This window comes from Mauremys reevesii, linkage group 3 (assembly GCF_016161935.1).
Source record: "Mauremys reevesii isolate NIE-2019 linkage group 3, ASM1616193v1, whole genome shotgun sequence".
NCBI lineage: Eukaryota > Metazoa > Chordata > Testudines > Geoemydidae > Mauremys > Mauremys reevesii.
Window position 1 is genome coordinate 98,955,803 of NC_052625.1, and position 16,771 is coordinate 98,972,573.

At 38.8% G+C, this 16,771-nt stretch overlaps 1 protein-coding gene across 2 annotated transcripts; it reads left to right on the top strand.

Moving 5' to 3' along the window:
* Positions 1-798: 798 nt before the first annotated feature.
* Positions 799-16,150, top strand: NUP43 (nucleoporin 43). Of its 2 annotated transcripts, none has more exons than XM_039532815.1 (8): positions 799-939; positions 2,171-2,293; positions 2,578-2,655; positions 4,876-5,056; positions 7,715-7,850; positions 8,611-8,762; positions 11,908-12,030; positions 14,956-16,150. In XM_039532815.1, the coding sequence occupies exons 2-8, from the start codon at positions 2,282-2,284 to the stop codon at positions 15,165-15,167; spliced, it is 894 nt and encodes a 297-aa protein (XP_039388749.1). In that variant the 5' UTR covers positions 799-939; positions 2,171-2,281; the 3' UTR covers positions 15,168-16,150. The 2 variants fall into 2 exon arrangements, with proteins under 2 accessions (XP_039388749.1, XP_039388748.1); XM_039532814.1 differs by lacking the exon at positions 799-939 and adding an exon at positions 970-1,205.
* The last annotated feature ends 621 nt before the right edge of the window (positions 16,151-16,771 follow it).

Consider the following 16,771-nt stretch of genomic DNA (forward strand, 5'->3'; position numbering starts at 1 on the left):
AAACGCTATTACCGTAAATTCTGTACAGCAATTTTTTGGAACTGGGACAGTAACAAAACCAAGATTTTGTTATCAGTGTAAAGGTCAGCAGTGCAGACAGAGATTAGCACAGTATCCCTTGCAGGACAAAAAAAATTAATTTTAATCATTCCACCAGTCATAAATTTACTGTACTTCACAATTAACTATTTGTGTGTGTGCTCCTGGATTAAATAGATAAACTGGAAACGCTGTTGTTTTGATTTAATATTCCTCTTAGTCTCTTGAATAAATATATGAATTTGGATAAGTCATGACCCTTTTTTTCCCTCTCTGCACGTAGACCAGTTTCAGCAAATATGAGAAGACATTATGATAGCGATTAAGGGCATTTGCTATATTTATTGACATCTTTCTTCCATTTTACATCATATCCAAAGAGTTGTATGGATTAGAGTTTGTGGTTTCTGTTTTAACTCGAGTTAACTGACTTCCAGTTAACTCCAGTTTACTAACACAATGGTAAATATTAGTCTAGACACTCCCGCAGATGTTTATCCCAGAACATAAAGGATCCATAGAAAATTGGACTGGAAAACGGGAGTGAATTGGTGTTTCGTAAAATATTAAGGAAATAGTTACATGTGAAACCGGCCCTTTCTTTTTCTCCAAGGGCTTTATATGCTTGTCTCTAATGAAGTGTTAGGTATTACTGGCTAATCAGCAGGTCCAGAGCTGGCATCCTACACCGTAAATGTGGACACCGAGATCCTGTTTGAGACCTTTGTGCAGCCTTGTTCGGGTTTGGACGCGCTATAACTACAAAGTGACACACAAAGGAGCACGAATCTGGAAGCAGGCACGACTGATAGCGCGGCCCCGCCCCCGGGCAACGTTTCATCTCCCCGCCACCCCAGCAGGTCCCGCCCACCTCGGAGCGCAGCCGCCCCCACAGAGGAGGTTTGTCCATCCGCTGCCGCCGTCTCCCGGGCGGCTTCAGCCAATCCGCGAGACTGTTTGGGGCGGAAGAGGCGGGGGCCCATCGGGGCGGTGGGATCGGAGCCGGCTGCCGCTCGGGAGCGCTGGTGCCTTTCGCTGCTGCCGACATGGAGGATTTTTCCGCCAAGTTCGTGTCCCAGAAGATCAGTAAGACCCGCTGGCGGCCGGTGCCCGCTGCCGCCCTGCAGCCGCCCGAGCTCTTCGCTACCGGCTCCTGGGACAACGAGGTACCGGCCCGGGGCAGCCCCGCGCGCCGCGCCCCTGCCCGTTACTAGAACGGGGCCTCTCGCTCTGCTCTGCCTGGCTCGCGCCGTTCGTGCCCCCCCCCCCCGGGCAGGCCGCGGCTGGGCCGGGGGCTCGGCTGAGAGGCGGCCGAGCGGCACAGGCCGCTGCGCTGCGCCTCATGCTGCGGCGGTGCCCAGCGGGTCCCCCTCCCTCAGCGCGGCGCCCGGAGCCTCCGCCTCACCACGCTGCGGGTAGCGGGGGCGGGCGCTGAAGCGCTGTGACCTCCCTGGAGCGTCCTGCGCCGGGGCCGGCGTGGTTCTCTGGGTATTTTCAGATCCTGGTAGGTTGAACAGAGACTTCCATCTTTCTCAGTTAAATTGAGCACCATGCAGCTAATTGTGTGAGATCTTAAAAACTAAGCCCCTGGTTTCTCTTCATGAAAGCTAAAGCTCCTTGCTGGACTGTGTGTGTATTTGTTTGTTTCTTTGCTTAGCTCCATGACCACGATTTCCTCTTCCTTTTGGCGTGTGCTGATTGACTAGCTCTCTTCTCTTTGGAGATGGCTGCATTTAACTGGTTATGTAGATTTCATTAATTGCTTAACATTTTTGCAGGATTAATTATGGCATGTTAATTTTCTCCAGGTGCTTTGAATGTATTTAATCTACCTCTATGAAATATGTCAGCTAGTTTATTTTCTCAAGGTAGTCTCTTTGGGAAGAGAGAGAAAGCTGAGCTGACATTGTTTCAAGTATAGCTGTATTGGTTCCAGGATATTAGAGCGATAAGGTGGATGAGGTAATATCTTTTATTGGACCAACTTGCTCAAAGAGACAAGCTTGTTTCTTTTACCAATAGAATTTGATCCAATTAAAAATGTTATCTCACCCACCTTGTCTCAACTGACTTATTGACAAAAGTGTCTTAAAATATTTTAAAATAAGCTAGCTTCATTCTTGTCATACAGGAGAACAAGATCTCTGTTTGGTCTGTCGGAGACTTTGGAAGTTTGGGTCCCAATGGGGAGTATCAAGGAGAACCACAGCTGTTGTGCGATATCAGACACCATGGCGATGTCATGGACATGCAGGTAAAATAGTTATATCCAATGGCTGTTTTTTTTCTTCTTCTTTTTAATAAAGATTTAACACCACTTGTAAAGAAGATTTTAAGTATCATTGGGATAGCCAAATATTGAGAATCATATAACTTTTTTTAGGGGATTATTGTCTAAATCAATTTCCAAACATCAGTTTTTGCATTTGTACATTCTGAGATTATTTAACAATGAGTAAGACTGCTGCAAAATCAAATCACTTGTGTTTCCGTGATAATGGCCTCAAACTGTAACAAGCTTAAGATATTTCTTCTTAGTTTTTTGACCAGGAAAGAATTGTAGCTGCTTCATCAACAGGAAGTGTAACGATTTTCCGTCACCATCAGAATAATCAGGTAAATAACTCACTGTAGACATAACTTGCACTTGGTTTCAGCTACTGTTGCTTATAGTACAAATCATTTTAGTGCTCACAGAGACATGACTTCTCAGAACTATCAAAACATGAAGCAGCTGAATTCATGAGTCCTAAAATCTGTAAAGCAAGAACTAGGCTAACTTTTAAAATATGTAGAATAGTCCGATACTACTTAAATAAGTGGACCTGTGGTAACAACTGGGCTTACAAATTTACCTAAATTTGTGAACTTTATTGTAGAAAGTATGCATATGTTCATATGATATTGCAATAACATAACAAATGGTAATAGGGAAAGATACAAAAGACAGATAACATAACTAAATTAGTCTAAACAAAAAAGACAAGTGAACATAATTCAAAGAGTGTGTTTAAAATTATGCTTGTTAAAAACAGAAAATTTAAAGCCAAAAGTTGTTAATTTAAAAATGGTATATCAAATATTAAGTCTAATTTAATAAACAAAATAATGAGGAAATGGGGTATTCAACCAATCATTCCCTTTTTGGGTCATTAAAAGAGAAAATGTGTTGTGGAAAACTTAAAAACAAAAATAAAAACAGGTGAAGGCAACTGGAGCAAGCTTCACCACCATGGCTGTCTTCCCCCTTTCTCTTCTCCCCCCCCCCCCCCCCAACTGTCTTCTGCACACTGGAACTTTTTTGTCCTAAACCTGAGGGATGTTCTGATCAGACCAAGCCAAAGAGAAGAATACCGATGACAACATCACCTCACTCACTTTTAGCTGAATCCCAAACCCTGCCTAGAATGAAATGGTATTGGACTTTGACAACAGCTGCAGCTCATCTCAATTAACTTCTTCTCTTTTTCCTTGAAAGGAAAGTTTTGGACTTGAACAACAGCAGCAACAATAGTTTCAGACCATTTTATCCAGCTTCTTTTCTTTCCCCCCCAAAAGGACAGTTATTACCATTTTTAATACCATCTAAGAGACTGTCAAATAAGGGGGTTTTCCTTTCTCCGGTTAAAAGGAAACAGAACAAGAAAGCTTGTTCAAATAAAAGCTTTACTTAATACTTCAAATTTCAAATGCTTTAACTGTTTTTCTGTCTCTTCTGTATCTTTTAATAAAAGGTTAAAAGGATTTTTAATGGTGTTTGCCATGGTACTAAGCTGGCTGTATATATACCAAAACCCCAGGCCTTGTTTAACACTGTTCGGTGTCAAACAGTGACTGGGTTATGTTAACATCTTTGGGCCCTTTATTTCATCTAAACCAATACAGCGGACTTTATGGTTGTCTGTCTGACAGACGACTCATGTAGGATATATGAAAAGCCATGTTCTAGACAGGCTCCTTCCTTACATGAATATATATCAGGAAATAGTCTGTTCATTGAATGTTTATGCATATATAAAAGTTACAATGGTATGTTACTTGATTTATGTAGTAGTTGCTATACTTCTGAAAGAATATTGGCCTGCTTGTTACTTTTTTTTTTTTTTAAAGAAGGATCAGTCTAGAACTTAGATGTAACTTGAATTTATAATGCAAGTACACACTTAGCTAAACAGGATGTTCCGTAACTGTTGGATTTATTTCCTGATGAACATACTGTCTGATAGAAAGACGGGCAATATCTGAGAACTCTATAGTTCCACCCGTAAATTAGCTTTCAGTATTTGTCTGTTTTACTTTCATTTAGTTGTTCTCATAACTACACAACAGAGATTTTTTTGGCAATAATTTGCCTTGCTTACCAATTATTTGATCTCAAAGTCTATGCTCAGTATCTAGACCTCATGAAGACCCTATATCCCTGATAAATATTACTGTGTTGAAATGCATGTCCCAGATCATAAAGATAAATATGTAAATAGATTCCGCTCCTTGTCTGGCAGGATTCTTATGCTTTCTTGAGCTATTGCTATTCAACGTGTCCCTGTTAAGAGGCTCCAGTGATTGAGCTGAGAAGAGAGTTCTGTCTGGTCCATTATACCCAGGAAGGATAGTGGCTGCAATGCAGGGTTGTGCATTGGGGATTAAAGAGGAATGAAAGATCTTCTGATCTGTATTGATGTGAACAACCTTGAAATAATGTGGTGTGCCCTGGTTATATCAGTACTAGTTTCTGATCCAACTTCTTTAAATATTTCAGAAGCTTTGGTCTCTAACACTGTCACGGGATTGTTAATTAGTACTATTGATAAATTCTCCTCTTTACTTACTGCTTAGACTTTATCTGTCAACCAACGATGGGAGAGGGCCCATTACCATGTGGATCCAGATATACCTTTCTATGGTGGAGCGTCATGTACAGGGGTCATCTGCAACAACCCAGAAATTGTCACTGTTGGAGAAGATGGTCGAATAAATCTTTTCAGAGCTGACCACAGGGAGGCTGTGAGAACTATAGGTAGGCCAAATAATCACTTTTTAAGAAATGTGGTCTAAAGAATTTCAGTTTCTATTCATCAGGTGACAAACGAAAAAAGAAATAGCCAATAACTTCAGAATTGTGCTGAATGTCTCAATTAGAACCTGTAGTGGGAATTCATCCAGATCTAAAATATTTGCTATTTTATAGTGTTTAATTGACATTTTTCACTTCCTATCTGAAACTGCACTGTTAAACAGCTGCTGTGATTCACCCCACGTGTAGTTGCATTTTTGGTAAATGAAGGAATCCAAACTATAATGAGTAAGCTAATGGGCAAAGTGTTTTGGGATCCTCTTATATGGAAAGGCACTACAGAAATATACAAGATGTATCCTAAAAATATGTGATGGGGATGGTAAAGTTCTGCTGGGAACTTCTGTAAGAGATTTGTAATCTCTTCTAGACCAAGAATCCTATTTCTGTCTCTGCTATGGAACACAAGACAGGGTGACTATTTATAACAGACATTGTAGAGTAAATGTGTAATTGTTTTGTTCAAATGACTTAACCCACATAAATTCTGCACACTTAAATAATCTTACTGTTAAAAAAACCTGCAATATAGATATAGGATTATTTACCACTACATTCCTAATAAAAAAAGGAATTTACTGTTTAGCTAATATGTCCAATATATACTAAACAGCCAAATGTGCTATATTATGACAAAATTTGCATTAAGTTCTACTGCAGGGCATGCACTTAGTATACATCAGAACACAAAAGGGAATAATTAAAAAGAAGAGAGGAATCGTTTTTTATAAAGAGACTAAGTACGTGAGGGGGGAAAAAATACATTCTTGCACATTATTTCTTTGTTAAGGAAATTTGTGCATATGATCTAGTCAGTGAAACTTGTCTTAAGTGACTTGCAGTGGACCAGCAAAACTTGCTTCTCTAGTATGGATAAAGGAGATACAGAGCTGGAGAAATTAGGTTAGGTCGGAATGGTCTCAAGACGGGGTTCTTTACAGGAAATGGCCATCAGTGAAATTTCAAAGTGAAATACACACTAAATTAATAAGCTCAACTTCAACTGCATGTTAAACATCAATTGGGCAACTGTGCTAACTGCTATTCTAATTTACTTATAAATAAGCACATTGAATTTTGTATAGCGGATTGTTCAGGAATGTAATGATCTCTGTTTCCGATTGAATAGACTGCAAAGCTACTATCTTCAGAAGAAAAGCTAGAGGAGAAGTCCATGTAAATATATGGAAGGTGGATATTCAGTAATACTAAAAGGGTGCAAACTTTCTAAATTCTTCTAGTAGTTCGGTATATGCTGAAGTATTAATGGAATTTGCCTTTCCTGTGTTTGTGAAGCATGCATAAAATGTAATCTAGTTCACTTTTAAAGAAGGTTCTCTGGTTGTCTACTCCCAGTTGAACACAAAAGAACACGTTAATTTAAATGAATGCTTAACATGATAGATATACAATTCAGGTAATCTCCATAAGAGAAAAATAGGGATACCTCCTGAAAGGAGACTAGTACACTTCTTATACACATTATTCCACTACAGTAAAGAACAAAGTATGAGCAGTACAGAAAACATAAGTTAATAAGACCACGTAGCGTAAGTCAGTCAATTAGGGCACTGTCTTCTAAATTCCAAAAGAGTGACCAAATGCTGCTAGGCTTGGCTTTCATCTCTGAAGGTAAATGATGCTGTTCATAAAGCACTCTTAAATATTTTAATGAAAAACAAATATTTTAACCCTAACTAGAAGGTTAACAATAATGGGCAGTGCTGCTATAGAGGAGACCTATTTAAGAACAGATGACTTGCTGGCTGGACATCATGTAGGTGATGATATTTGAATAATAAGTCGTGTCTTGGTATTGATGAAATAGCACTGAAATCCTTTTGTAGACAGCTCCTTAATTTAGCATAGTAGCAGGAGTTGTGGCTCTTACAGAACACAGAATCATATTATGAAAAGCTTCACAGTCTCCAGTTGTGAAACAATGGATTTGGGATATACAATATGTCCCTTTTTTGAAAAGGCCTGTTGCAAAGCAACGAAGCATGCCACAGACACTGACTAAATGATCCTTTTGTCAACCACTTGTAGTAAATCTTTCCAGGTCAAAAATGAGATCAGATTCTTCTAAACTAATTCAGTTTATAAACCACGGACCAGTAACCTGAGTGTCAGTAACAAACTAGATGGTCTGTAGAGCATGCATATCTTTTTCTATGTACCTTCTGGTATAACTTAAATTTTTATAAACCACATATAAACCCAGTAAAATTAAAAGAATCTGGTTCAATAACTTTGTTTAAACAAACTCAGTAGGGAATTCAGGTTAGAGAAATGGCTCCCTAGATACACTTTCTCCCTAAGTCTATCAATATCATAATGGTCCCTTCTGACCTTAAAGTCTATGAGTCTATAATACAAACACGTTGTGAACATAGAGGAAGCTAGAGCATATTGGAAAATTCTAATATAAATAAAGGGGGAGGAAGGATGTTCTTAGCAGTGAGTTTCAAGAGCAGCTGCTTTGAAAACTAGTGAGGTTTAATCTGTAGACCATGGGTTTTTGACAGATAAAAGGAAAATAGATGTTAATAGTGCAAGCACTTGTTTAATCAATATTTTCCTAATCTCTTCCTATTGCAGAAAACGCAGACAGCAGTACACTCCATGCAGTGACTTTCCTTCGCACAACTGAGATTTTGACAGTAAATTCAATTGGACAATTAAAAATATGGGACTTCAGACAGCAAAGAAATGAGCCATCTCAAATATTTTCCTTGTAAGCTTTTTATTTTCAGCTTGTATTTTCCAGTAAATACATCTTAAACAAGAAAACAAAATCTGTTACGTATAAATCTCTTGGACTATACTTTCTTGATAACAGGTGATACGTAATTGAATTTGGATATTGTAATTGTACTTGGAGGACTGCAGTGTTTCCATCTATAGAAATTTTTTCCTCTATCTCCTATAAATACACTATATTTCTGGTTAGGAAAACAGCATTTTGTAACACTTGGCACTTTTAGCCTTCAGGTTGCTTTATGAACACTAATTCTCTGTGCTTCGTGAGAGAGGTAAGAAATTGAAATATAGGGCCTGATCAAAATCCCACTGATGTCAATGGGAAATCAGACTTATCTAGTGGGTGAGTGACTAAGACTCCATTTGCAGCCTATTGTGTGTTAGAACTAGAATTAGGAATGGACGTGTAACAACCCTTTGTAAATATGTTTATCTGTACTTCTTACCACAAAGCACCCTTACACTTCTAATGAAATCTTTATTAAGCTTTTGTAGGTGGTCAATAATAAGCCACAAAGTACAGAGTCTGGTGCCTGTCTAATTACTGGTACAATAACTTAATAAAATAAACAAGTTCCAGAGGGTGTCAAATTGTTCTAACCTCAGTAGTAAGATACTCCTGGTAATTATACATCATAATTAATATAATTACCGATTTTGATCAACAATATAGTGCTTTGGGAGGAAAAAATTGTTTGAACAGGAAATTACTTTTGTTTTCCCCCTCTTCACAGGACAGGTGACAGAATTCCACTACACTGTGTTGACAGGCATCCCAACCAGCAGCATATTGTAGCTACAGGTGGCCAAGATGGAATGTTGAGTATCTGGGATGTTAGACAAGGCAGCATGCCAGTGTCCCTGCTCAATGCTCATGAAGCTGAAAGTAAGAAGCTAAAGAGAAACAGATACTGTATCTCTAAATATGTCTGTATTTTTGGACAAGATTTAAACATTGTTTTTTTGTGTTGTAGCCACTAAATGTGTGTTCATCCACACTGTTTGCTTCCAGGCTTATTCTTTGTCAAACAGGAGCTGGTTAATGCTGTATGTTACGGCTAACTAAAAGTCTAGTCAAACAAGAAACAGAATTGAGAAAGTGGTTTGTTTTTTGGCAAACGCATCTTATAACTCCTTTAAGCATATATTGCTCTGTGTGTTTCTATAAGAATTACATACTGGTGGTCCTTTTTGCTCATGTAATACCTATTAACATTTGATAGGACTCAAATAAGCACCGAGAGCAGGATTATAGTAATTGACAAATTTGAAAATGTGCAACTGAGCAAAGAGAAAAAGAACTTTAAAAAATAGTTATTAAAAATACTCTTTGGGACAGCTTCTTTTCGTTCCTTATTGTAGTTGGGATGTACCCTCAAATGATGAAACATAACCACTTCTACTGGCAAGTCTGAGAGCATTAGCTACGAGGGAGCAGCTCTTTTTCACAACATTGTGCTGGAAATATTCCTTGACAGTTGCAGAAATGTATTTTGAAAGTTTTACCCCAAAACTTAAAAGCGTCTACGTCATTTAAGATCGTAAGTCCCATTGACTTTCAGTGGGACTGAAGTTTTTTTGAAAACTTTACCTTTTATGTCTAAATGTCAACTTAGTTTATGGCAGAGGTTCTCAAACTATGGTCCACTTAGGTGGTCCACGGATAGTTCCCTCTAAGGTGCACGCCTGGGCGACCGCACACAAAAAGAATGAAGGGCCACCCACCTAATTAGTGGAGCTGCACAGGTGTAGCTCCACTAATTAGGTGCCTGGATCCTGGAGAAGAAGCACATGTGAGGTGGCGGCTTTGGGGGGAATAGGGTGTAGGTGGGAGGGGGCAATGGGATAAGAAGAGAGGGGTGGGGGGAATTTGGGATGTGCAGGGCTGCAGCGGCCAGAGAAAGAGGTGACTTTTCCCCAGCCCCATGGCTGTGGAGACGGCCTTCCTTCCCATCTCCAGCTCGGGTGCTGCAGCAGCAGGGAAGAGAAGCGTGTGCACACGCACACTTCCCAGCCCCAGCTTGGGGGCTCTTGCAGCGGGGGAAAGAGGGCACATTCATTGCATTAGAAAGGTAACACTACTGATAGTAAAATGAGTTGTGTGCTTTTATTTGTAGACCAAAAAAAAAGTTTTTTGTTTTTTTTGTTTTTTTAAATATAGCGCTTTTATCCAAAGTGCTTTACAATAGTTAGCTAATGGTACAAATAACATTTGGAAAGATGATTAAGTGGTCTGCCGAGACCCTCAGCAATTTTCAAGTGGTCAACGAAAAAAAAAGTTTGAGAACCACTGATTTATAGGGAAAAATATACACTTGTTACACTCAGCTTCTTAATTTTGCGTGGGGTGAGGCGGGGGGACAACTACCAGTTCTCTGTATATCCACTGCATTGAATATACAACTTTGCTGTTAATACAATGCTATGCTTCAGATTTTAACATAGTACAATATTATATGGCTAGTTCTTTTAGGAAGAAACCCCAAAAATTCACGCTGAACATAACTTTTGGTGCTTGTTTTATGGATGTATTAGCCAGGTTCTAGCTGTGGGTAGCGTGATGCATGTGATACTGAATCTACTTGCTAATCAAATTGCATGCCGTCAAGTATGGGTCTCTGATACAGAAGTGTTGATGAGTCAGAAGGGGTACAGTCAGGTTGGTCTATGCTGTTCCAACAGCCCTCTTGGGGCAATAAGTAAAGAGGAAGTTAGTGTGCAGATTGTGAAAGTATCAGGTTTATGCCTGTGCACCTTTTAGAAAGACAGTAGTCCAGTTCTTGGCTTCTGATGATCCACCCTACAGAAGCCTTCTAGTTTCTCTCCCACAACCCCATCTGAGCTATAGCGAGTACTGGCTAGATAACCTGGCTCTGGTGTTTTTTGTCTTACCACTGATCTCAATAACAAGAAAAGATTATTCAAGTTGTAGTAGTGTTATTTCTTGCTTACATCTGCCCTATCCTGGCATTCATTAACTTGCACTGGGTTTCCCCCAGTAGTGCAAACTAATGAGGTTTTACTGTATCTTGCATTTGTTTTCTAACATTTCATGTGACACTTCATAAAAGTTGATACAATAGTATGGGTTCTGTTCTGATACAAATGGGTTTTAAAATATATTCCACTTTAAGTAAGCAAACAGAATTTTGGTCTGGCAGGACACAGGTAACTTAAACATTAAGGTGAATGGGGAAAAGTGTGCAGTCTTATGAAGGGCATATAGCTTAGTTAATGCATTCCTATTTTCATGTCCTTTCCCCTTCTTGTTGTGGTGTGAGGTTTTTTTGTTTGTTTTGTTTTGTTTTTTGGGTCTATCTAAATTTAGATTGTAAACTCTTCAAGGAAGGGACCTTTTTGCTTTGTTTTATGGGGCACCTAGCACACTTCTGGGAGTAGGATAGATGAATCAACTTCAGATGAGAGAAAAGAACCAAAAACCAGGGGAAACTGGGTTTACATGATGCACAATGTAAACCAGGGAGAAAATTCTTGTCTTTCAATTAAGGTAATCTCAGGTGGTATTTAGAACAGTGACCGTTAAAAGTTCAGTCAGTTATGGAGTTTAAGGTTCCTCACATCATTTGGCCTGACCTCCTATATGTCACAGGCTATCAACACCACCCAGCACCCACATATTAAACCTAATGATTGAAATTAAACCAAAGTATTACAGCTCATAGGAGGCGGAGGCCAAGTTGTTGATGTGCCACAGGCACAGAATAGGAGGTACTGAGGTGCACCAGTGCCCAAGGCCTTACAATGACAGAGAAATGGTTGCGAAAAAAGTAGGGGTTTTGTGTGGGGGTTGTCGTTTTAGTTTTGTTGTGTTTTGGTTTGGTGGGGTTTTTTTACAGTTAAGACAGAATGGAAGCTCTATAGACAGTTCATCTCCAGTACATTGAGTGTGGAGTTATACTGAACACCTTGATTTGGAGTTTTCTTGGGGAATCAAACTCTTTGATATTATTTTAATATAGATTTGTTTATATAATCATGTGTAATAAACTTGAATCTCTTGACTGTTGTAGTGTGGGAAGTTCACTTCCATCCTTCCAACCCAGATCACCTATTTACATGTTCCGAAGATGGCTCTCTTTGGCACTGGGATACCTCCACAGATGTATCAGAAAAGCCATCTTTTTTCCATCAAGGTAAGGATTTTTGAAGCAAACTTCCTTTTAGGAAGGTGAATATCTTAGGCTGAGTTTGTGCAGTGAAGTTAATTAAGTAATTGGCTTGAGGACACTATTCCATACTCTGTTGATTTATATTGAGGGCTATTGAAGATGGGAGTATGATGATTTCTTATTAGAAAGAGACAGCCTTAGTGGTCCTCTTCAAGAGAATTACAGTGCTTTCACTTGTCTTAAATATTACTTCTTATCTGATGTGAGTGTACTCACCAACAATGGATCAAGGGACACATCCAGAATTTTCACAGCTAAATCCAGTTCATTTTCCAAAAATCATAGAATCGTTGATTTGGAAGGGGCACTAAATGCCATATAACTGCGTATATCCTCAAGGGAGAATTTTTGGATGTTTTCTACATTTTCAAATATATTAATTTCAATTACAACACAGAATACAAAGTGTACAGTGCTCACTTTATATTTATCTTTGATTACAAATATTTGCACTGGAAAAAATATTATTTTTTCAATTCCCCTAATACAAGTACTGTTGTGCAGTCTCTTTATCATGGAAGCTGAACTTACAAATGTAGAATTATGTACAAAAAAAGGCATTAAAAAATAAAACAATGTAAAACTAAAGATTCACATGACCCTTCATGCTTCAACCACCTTTCCAGAGGACATGCATCCATGCAGATGACGCTTGCTGATACTTTCACAATTAAAATGTGTTAATTAAATTTGTGACTGAACTCCTTGGGGGAGTGTCCTGAGGTTTTACCCGCATTCTGCCATATATTCCATGTTATAGCAGTCTCAGATGATGACCCAACACATGTTGTTCATTTTAAGAACACTTTCACTGCAGATTTGACAAAACATAAAGAAGATATCAATGTGAAATTTCTAAAGATAGTTACAGCACTCAACCTAAGGTGTAATCTGAAGTGTCTTCCAAAATCTGAGAAAGACGAGGTGTGGAGCATGCTTTCAGAAGTCTTAAAAGAGCAACACTCAGATGTGGAAACTACAGAACCCGAAACACCAAAAAAGAAAATGAACCTTCTGCTGGTGGCATCTGACTCAAATGATGAAAATGAACATGCTTTGGTCCACACTGCTTTGGATCGTTATTGAGTCTGTCATCAGCATGGACGCGTGTCCTTTGGAATGGTGGTTGAAGCATGAAGGGCCATATGAATCTTTAGTGCATCTGGCATGTAAATTTCTTGCGATGCTGGCTACATGCAAATGCCTGTTCTCACTTTCCGGTGACATTGTAAATAAGAAGTAGGAAGCATTACCTCCCATAAATATAAACAAACTTGTTTCTCTTAGAGATTGGCTGGCTGAATAAGATATAGGGTTGAGTGGACTTGTAGGTGCTGAAGTTTTACATTGTGTTTGAGTGCAGTTATGTAACCAAAAAAAAATTACATGTATAAGTTGCACTTTCATGATAGAGATCGAACTACGGTACATGTATGAGATGAATTGAAAAATACTATTTTGTTCATTTAACAGTGAAAATATCTGTAATAGAAAAATAATAGAAAGTGATCAGTGTACACTTTATAGTCTGTGTTGTAATTGAAATCAATATATGTGAAAATGTAGAAAAACATCCAAAAATATTTAATGAATTTAATCAATTGGCATTCCATTAATAGTGTGATTAAAACTGCAATTATCACAATTTAATTTTTTTAGTTTAATTGCATGAGTTAACTGCGATTAATCGACAGCCCTATAGACAAACCATTGTAGAGGAAAACCTATTCTAATAAAAAATGATACTAAGCAGGTCAGATTCTGCTGCCTTCTGTCTTCATTCTTTTCCTAATTTTTGGAATACAGAATTCAACCTCCATGTAGAAACAAAACTCACAACATAGTGTTGATGTAAATACACTTGAAATTTCTAGGTACAGAACATTAGAGTAGCTAATAATAGGAAAAATATTCAGATTTACTTGTGAAGTAAACCCCGCTCAAAGGGATTTCTATATAGGGGAAAACTGATATAACTGAGACTAAATAATAAATGTAGTTGCATTCTGCTTCTTGTTGTACCAGGTTTGCCTATTACATACCCTGGATTCTTAACAAATAACTTTTCCCTCAATCTCTCTCTTCCACCAATTTTAATCTTGTAATGAAATCATATAATAAAAATATATAATTGGAGCTATACCAATCTCCTAGAACTGGAAGGGACCTTGAAAGGTCATTGAGTCCAGCCCCCTGCCTTCACTAGCAGGACCAATTTTTGCCCCAGATCCCTAAGTGGCCCCCTCAAGGATTGAACTCACAACCCTGGGTTTAGCAGGCCAATGCTCAAACCACTGAGCTATCCCTGCTTTAAAAAAAAAAAAAAATCATAATTCTGATTTTGTGAAACTTGTGACTTTGACTTTGCTGTGGAAAGAAACAATCAGGTGTATCATTTGTAAAGGATAAGCAGGAAATTGGGGGGGATGATTTGGATCAATATCTTAAACACAATCTAAAGCAGCAATAAACATAGGAAAAGACCGTCTAAGGAAACTTCTTGCATAGGTCCAAGTGTGCTTTCAGTTTGAAAGTTAATTAATCAAGAGGTTAATGTATCTAGTACATAATGTTATTCCTCATTGTACCCTAAGAAGGTGATTTCTTACTGTTATGATGGCATTAGCTCTCTCAGTTGAGGGGAGATCTGGTAAAAAGCTAGTAAAAACTAGCTATTCTGAATGACTTCTGTCAGTTAAGTAATGCAAAATATTTTTGATCCACTGGAGACTCATCTAAGCCCATCAAATCAATTCAATCTAAAACACAGACTTTGGTATTCCCACCATGTTAGCTGAATGCTTAATAAGCCACCCCAATCCTGAATTGAAGTAAATAAAATCATAGCTAACTGGTTTTGTTTTGTTTGTTTGTGTTGTTTTTGTTTAGGTGGAAGAAGTACTACACTTCTGTCACACACTGCTAACCAGTCTGTAATAAGTGCCTGGCTAAGCAACAATCCTACCAAGGACCGCATGGAGATCACCAATTTAATTCCAAATCAGACATTATCTGTGAATAGCTTGGATGTTTTAGGACCCTGTCTAGTATGTGGTACTGATGCAGAAGCCATTTATGTTAATAGACATCTTTTTGCTTGAATATACTTTAAAGGGACACTTTTTAGTAGTTTAACCACTTTGAGAACTAGCAGGAAAGGTCCTGAGGATTCCAATTTTTTAAAAAGAAAATCTTTTACAGAAGCCTGGAAGCAGGGGCCTTTAATGTAGTCCTAGTAATGCAGAGGGAAAACAACCTACAATAAGGCTCTTGAGAACTGTTCCATCGCCATTGATGCTTATGCATCCAGTGAATGAAAGAGCAGTTACCATATGTTATGTAAGTGCACCATTCTTTATTCCCTACTGCCTTTTGCATTTCTTATTTGGCAAGCAAAAAAACAATCAGTATGGAAATAAATTGTATTTTAAATGTTCTAAGGGTGTTACAATAGCTTAAAAAAAGTATGAAATACTTGAACTCCCTTAATGTTCATGCTATTGTAATAACACTAAAGTATTCATTCAGGGCCAAAATTTAGGATTCTTGGGTTCTTTTAAAGACAGACTAATAGAAGTATTACTTTTTTTAATTTGAAATTTTTATATTTAAACATCCCTATGCACTATTAGAAATGCAATTGTTATGCTGGTGGGTGACAACTAGAAAAGGAAACAGTTATGACATGCAAAAAGGACTGTTTAAATGGTGAATGGTTAAAAGTCCCATAAGAGTCTAAAAATCTTGAAGCTGTAGTAATCTAAGACAATACTAACAACACTGGTATAGATGGGCACGTTAAAATTTGATGTGGACATTGTGCCTGTACACTTTTGATTTGTAGAAAAAATTATGTTTAAGTTGGACAGACATCTGACCAGCATTATCCTATTAAGGTTAAGTTCATACGTTAAACAGTTTTTGACAACTATAGTCATGAGTTTTGTCAAAATTAATGGAGTACCAAATCGAAGTGTTTCCCAACAGCTATCATAAAAACGCCTAATTTTTCAATATTATGTCTAGCTTTTGTAACAAGGAGCCATTTCTCCAATGTTTTTAATAAATATTTTTTCCACCAGAATTTTATTTACTTGGCTTTTATTATAAAGTGAATGATAAGTTTGAATGGCTATCTTACAGGAGGATAAACAACTTATTTTTTGGCTTAGTTCAGTGTTACAATTGACTGATAGAAGTTGATCTTAATATGCAGCACACCCACTTTAAGGTCCCACAAGTGATTCCACACTGGAACCGTGGTCCACCTGCACAAATTAGCTTATGGGATTGGGACCTTAGTTACTATGCCCTAATAGCTTGACTTCTCAGATGTGTAGAGCACTCTCTAATCCTGGGGTGGGCAAACTACGGCCCATGGGATTGCCACTCCCGTGGGCCCCGCACTGCTCCCAGAAGCAGCCAGCACCACATCTCTGCGGCCCCTGGCACCATGCATCACCCCCTGCAGCTCCCATTGGCTGGGAACAGGGAACTGCGGCCAATGGGAGTTTTGGGGGAGGTACCCACAGGCGAGGGCAGCGCATGGAGCCCTCTTGCCCCCCCCCCCCCCTCCCGAGGCTGCAGGAATGTGGTGCCGGCCGCTTCCAGGTGCGGCACAGGGCCAGGGCAGGCAGGCAGGGAGCTTACCCTGGCCCCAGTGTGCACCACTGCCACCCTGGGAGCCACTCCAGGTAAGCAGCAC

What these genes read in the sequence shown, in the direction of transcription:
- NUP43 (XM_039532814.1), top strand. Translation starts at nt 1,086, where the DNA reads ATGGAGGATTTTTCCGCCAAGTTCGTGTCCCAGAAGATCAGTAAGACC. An exon ending in GTCACCATCAGAATAATCAG is followed by an intron (nt 2,656 to 4,875) that starts GTAAATAACTCA and finishes CTTACTGCTTAG; the next exon opens with ACTTTATCTGTCAACCAACG. An exon ending in GCCATCTTTTTTCCATCAAG is followed by an intron (nt 12,031 to 14,955) that starts GTAAGGATTTTT and finishes GTTTTTGTTTAG; the next exon opens with GTGGAAGAAGTACTACACTT.